Source organism: Nanorana parkeri, unplaced genomic scaffold (assembly GCF_000935625.1).
Source record: "Nanorana parkeri isolate BGI_ZX_2015 unplaced genomic scaffold, ASM93562v1 scaffold36, whole genome shotgun sequence".
Classification (NCBI taxonomy): domain Eukaryota; kingdom Metazoa; phylum Chordata; class Amphibia; order Anura; family Dicroglossidae; genus Nanorana; species Nanorana parkeri.
Genome location: NW_017306304.1, coordinates 2,970,481 through 2,975,160, shown reverse-complemented (window position 1 = coordinate 2,975,160; position 4,680 = coordinate 2,970,481). Strand labels below are relative to the sequence as shown.

The following is a 4,680-nucleotide window of genomic DNA, read 5'->3' as shown; positions in this document are numbered from 1 at the left end:
GGGGGGGGGGGCGGGGCAGGGAGGGGGGGCCGCACCATGCGAGGTCATACAAGTGATCGGCCGGCTATAGAGCCAGCCAAACGCTTGTACGAGACAGCCGGTAACGTCTGTTATCCTTCCCGGCAGTATTCCGCCCCCGCGCACCCGCTAGGGAGCACACGCAAGCAGGAAAAAAGAAGACGTACATTTACGTGACCCCGCCGGGAAGGATCCGCCGTTTGCCCATAATTTTACGATGGGCGGACAGCAAGGGGTTAAAACGGATAACATGATCGATATCACTATGGCCTATCTACTATGCTCCTGTGTTTCTTGCAGATTTTCTAATTCAATAAGCCCAATTTCAATTAAATAATTCATATTTAAAACCAACTTCAACATTAATTATTAAATTGAGTCCAGATTACTGTAATTAGGAAATAAACTGTTCCAAGTGGCATTACATCAAGTTAAGATTATATTGTTAAATCTCTATCTATCTATCTATCTATCTATCTATCTATCTATCTATCTATCTATCTATCTATCTATCTATCTATCTATCAATCTTTCTCTCTCTCTCTATCTATATATCTATCTATTGGGATCTTGTAACTAATAGCCAAGAAAATTGTAAAAAATACTATACAGATGAACGGAAAGGTCCATAAGCCTGGAATGCATTACAATTTATTCATGAGACAGCTCATGATTTTCCAAGCTGTTGGACGTAAGTCCATTCTGTGCCTTTTCCTCTGTGGTTAAACAGTAGCCACAGAGCCTTGGCTGAGCGTACAGCTTTAAACAGCAATTCAGCTTGCTACTTCTTTGCCTGTCAGCAAGGGGAGCAGTTTGCTTCTGGACTCAGGTTTCAAAGTGAACTTGGCACGCAAATGAACACTTTAGGGGATGCTGGATTTGGGAGAACCTTGAGCTGACAGATATTTAAAGGACCGCAAATGTCTTTTCTGTCACCATATTTTCTTTGATATAATGAAAAACATATGCATGTGTACTTCCACCTAGACTTCCTAGAACATTATTTGCAGATCCTCTTAAATATAACTGAAAAAGTCATGTGAAAAAAAACTCCATTAGGCTGTACAAAAAATAGTTACATAGCCCATTTTAAATTTACAGAAAAAATACCTCTTTGTGGAACAATATTTAATTACAATGTTAGATACATGTACACACATTTGAGTTTTTGTTCCTGTGTGTGGCCACTCTTCCACACCATATTATACCTAAACCAGGAAATACACTCTTCCCTGACTCAATGGGAGCTTCCACTGCTTTGCTTACACCTAGTCTACAAGATATAGTAAAGGGATTGGGCACAAATACATACTTTGCAATGGTTTCAGGTACTGCATGGCAGCCAAGCCACTCTCCCATGGCACAATAGCAGAATGTCACCTGCTGGCTACGTCACAAGCTCAAACAAGGCTCCAAAACATCACTGTTTGTATTGGTGACTAATAAACTGCTCTTTTTTGGGATATGCTGGTGACATTCTGCTATTGTGGATTCTGGATGGCAGAGCGATCCACCATCACTCAGTACAGAATTTGCATGCGTAAACCAATGCCCTGTTTGGTGTGTAACTGCCAGGGTTTCATAACTCTCCTCCTCCAGTTGGCTGCAGCATGCCTTGTTTGCAGTATGTCTGACACTGTTTGTTCCTCTTTGGTCCCCTCTTATGACCGAACCCATAAACATCATCATTTTGCAACTACTGACAAACTCCTAACAAATCCCTATCTCAGAGTGCTGATGCAAAACTAGTTCACTATTTAACCATCAGCTGGTCCATTTCATCTCCGCCCTTGCGTGTGTTCAGATCTAAGTGTTCTGCTGTTGTTCCTGTTCTCCATGTATGACCCTGTCTCTGGCTGACTGATCTCCTGGTTCCTGACTCTGGCTATTGTTTCTGTTCTTTCTGCTCTCAGTTTTCCATGACCTGATTCGGCTGACTACCTGCTTTGGCATCGACAAGGTCCTGGACTTTCTATTGTTTTTTGCAATTTTTATTTATTGTTATTTTCAATAAACTCCTTTTTTGTTTTGCACTTTAGTTTCTATCTGGTTTCTGGGTTTCCTAACAGTAACACACTTTCTGCATTGTCTAAAAACTCTCCCATGGCAGGGAAAGTAGCCGGAAGCATTCGTTAGTTGTGTTTATTGATTTAAACATCTCTATTTTAAACAGCTACCTAAACCTTATATTTTTATGTTATTCTGCCCCAGGTTGCCCCATTTGCAGTTTTTTGTTTACCTTTTGCCCGTCAAGTCCTGGAGTTCCTGAGTCTCCGTTGGAACCCTGAAAGGTGATAAAGATAAAATGTTCATAACTGTCCAGCATTGCTGCAGTCTTTATTTAGGAACACAGAGGTATTGTAGTAATGTGAAAAAAAGGATGTGAAAATAATGTATGTAAAAGATGTATCCAAATCCAAGCTTTACTTTTTCTTTAAAAAGACATACAAAGTATACATTCAGTGCAGAAGAAAGCTGTACAGATAAACAAAGAGTAGCAAAGGTGCAGCAATAACTAATTATGAATTCCACAAACTAGTATGCTACATGTGCAAAACATTACCATAAATCCAGAGAACATGAAAACTGAGTATCTCAAATCAACTTCATATGTTCTTAATCTGTCCACTGCAGCATTAAAACGTATAGATCTGGTAATATACAGTAGAGTAAGGTCCTAACATTTCTAAGGCGTTTGTTTTTTATTTTGATTGCTTTAAAGCTTAACTCCTGGTAAAAAGTATTACGCATACTTACTATACAGCTACTAATGTGCTTTACAGTGGCCTTTCAGATCCATTCTGAAAACACAGGGGGCTGCTCGATCAATACAGCAACCATTCAGAGAATGCCTAGTATTTTTATCAATGGTAACAAGACATTCTCTGAATGGATGAGGAGTGGCGATATCACTATTCAACTCTTGTCCAATGAGAAAACACCTTGTATTCATTGATACAAACACAAGGCATGCTCTGAATGGCTGCTGTGCCAAGCGAGCAACCTCCGGGGTTTTTAGAGTAGAGGGGAAGCCGTTCAGCTGACTGCCATACAGGAAGGGGGTAGGGGTGAGGGGATTGAGTCACTCCTCTGATGTGGATGTGTACATTTCAGTTTGTGTTATTGAGCTCTGTAAACAAAAGGCTTTCTTTAACAGAGGGGCAAATAATAGAGGAACATGTAAAAAAGAAAAAAGCCTAATGCTCCACTTGCTGTCACAAAAGAATACACAGTATTAATATGGAATATTTCATACAACCTTGCAAAAATGTATTTTTTTTTTAATTGTATTTTTTATTTCTGACTATACCAAGTAAAAAAAAAAACCCCAATATGCACAAAGCCACTACAAGTGCCCTTTAACCCTTAGGGCACATACTTAATTTTTTGTTGATAGTATTTTCTTAGTAATATGATGTGGAAAGTTTCTTACTCTGTTACAGCATAGTATAATTCGTTATCTTCAGCATTAGCTACTGATGCTTTCATTTTATTTTGCTTTTATCTGTGATGTTTTACAAAACATCATGGAGTACTTCTACTCTTAGGCTTGCTAACCACCATTTATTTTGTAACTTGTTACTTAACTAACTCTAAGGGTAGGTATATGGTTTAGAGATTCAGATGAGATCATTTACTGTTAGAATATCCATATATCCTCCATGAAGGATCATACCATTCAAACCAAAAAAGAAAATGGTGATATATGTGATATGCACAGTATGATTACATTTTAAAAAGGGGGAGAGCATTTTTTTAGAGGTCTTTTATCTTGATGTATCCTCTCTGGGGACGATCTTCAGACATTTTGCAAATGTATAGAGATATGCTACTAAATAGCTTGTTTATGAACTTTACATAGGCTCTGTATTTAAACTACTTTTTTCTTCCTGCTGGCATAATGGGCTTCAAATTTCCTGCAGACTGCCCATACCTTTCTTGAGAAACATCTAGGAGAAGAATGAGAGTATCCATAGAGTATGCAATTTTAGCCTGGAATGGGACAGAATTAATTATTGCTAAAGAAACTAAAATATCTGGGGTAACAATATTGAAGTAACATTTTCTAGAAATGTTCTGAAATTGCAAATTCCTTAGCCATTTTCCCCTACAGAATTAAGGTTAAAATTAAACTGTAAAATTGTTGTGACATAGTCAAGGATGATCTATTTCCATCTTTGAGATGTATATACTATTATCTATTAGACATGAGTTTGGTTATTCAAGCCCTATACATGTCTAAAAGTAAGTGTTCTTTTTTTTACAGCAAATGCATAAAACACATTTTGAAAAAGTCATGCAGGCAACAAGAAATACATTCATACTGGAAAATAATGTATTTAAAAATGTATACCTGTCTTATACAGTTAACAGATGTATGCATGAGCTGATTTTACTGACTAGGGACTTGGCATAAGGATTGTGTCTGGCAGTGTTCTGCCACAGTAGCACATTGTAACCAGCCAATAAATTACTGCCATGGTGACAGGAGTTAAAGTTCCTCTCACCTCTTTACTTAGGTCTCTATGTAGCTGTAGCATGAATGATGAAAACACAACTGAAGTGCTCAGGGAAGTTGTCAGGTTTCTTTTCCTAAAATCTTTTTTTTCCTTATATTTTTTAGTAACTTGTGGGATATAAAAGCTAACCAAAGGTAGCTGG

At 38.0% G+C, this 4,680-nt stretch overlaps 1 protein-coding gene across 1 annotated transcript in view; it reads right to left on the bottom strand.

The window, feature by feature from the left end:
* Positions 1-4,680, bottom strand: part of COL25A1 (collagen type XXV alpha 1 chain) — a 429,660-nt gene that overhangs the window by 104,077 nt on the left and 320,903 nt on the right. Inside the window, exon 12 of the mRNA XM_018569899.1 lies at positions 2,258-2,302. Within this exon, the coding sequence (XP_018425401.1) occupies positions 2,258-2,302 (45 nt within the window). The remainder of the gene's footprint in view (positions 1-2,257; positions 2,303-4,680) is intronic.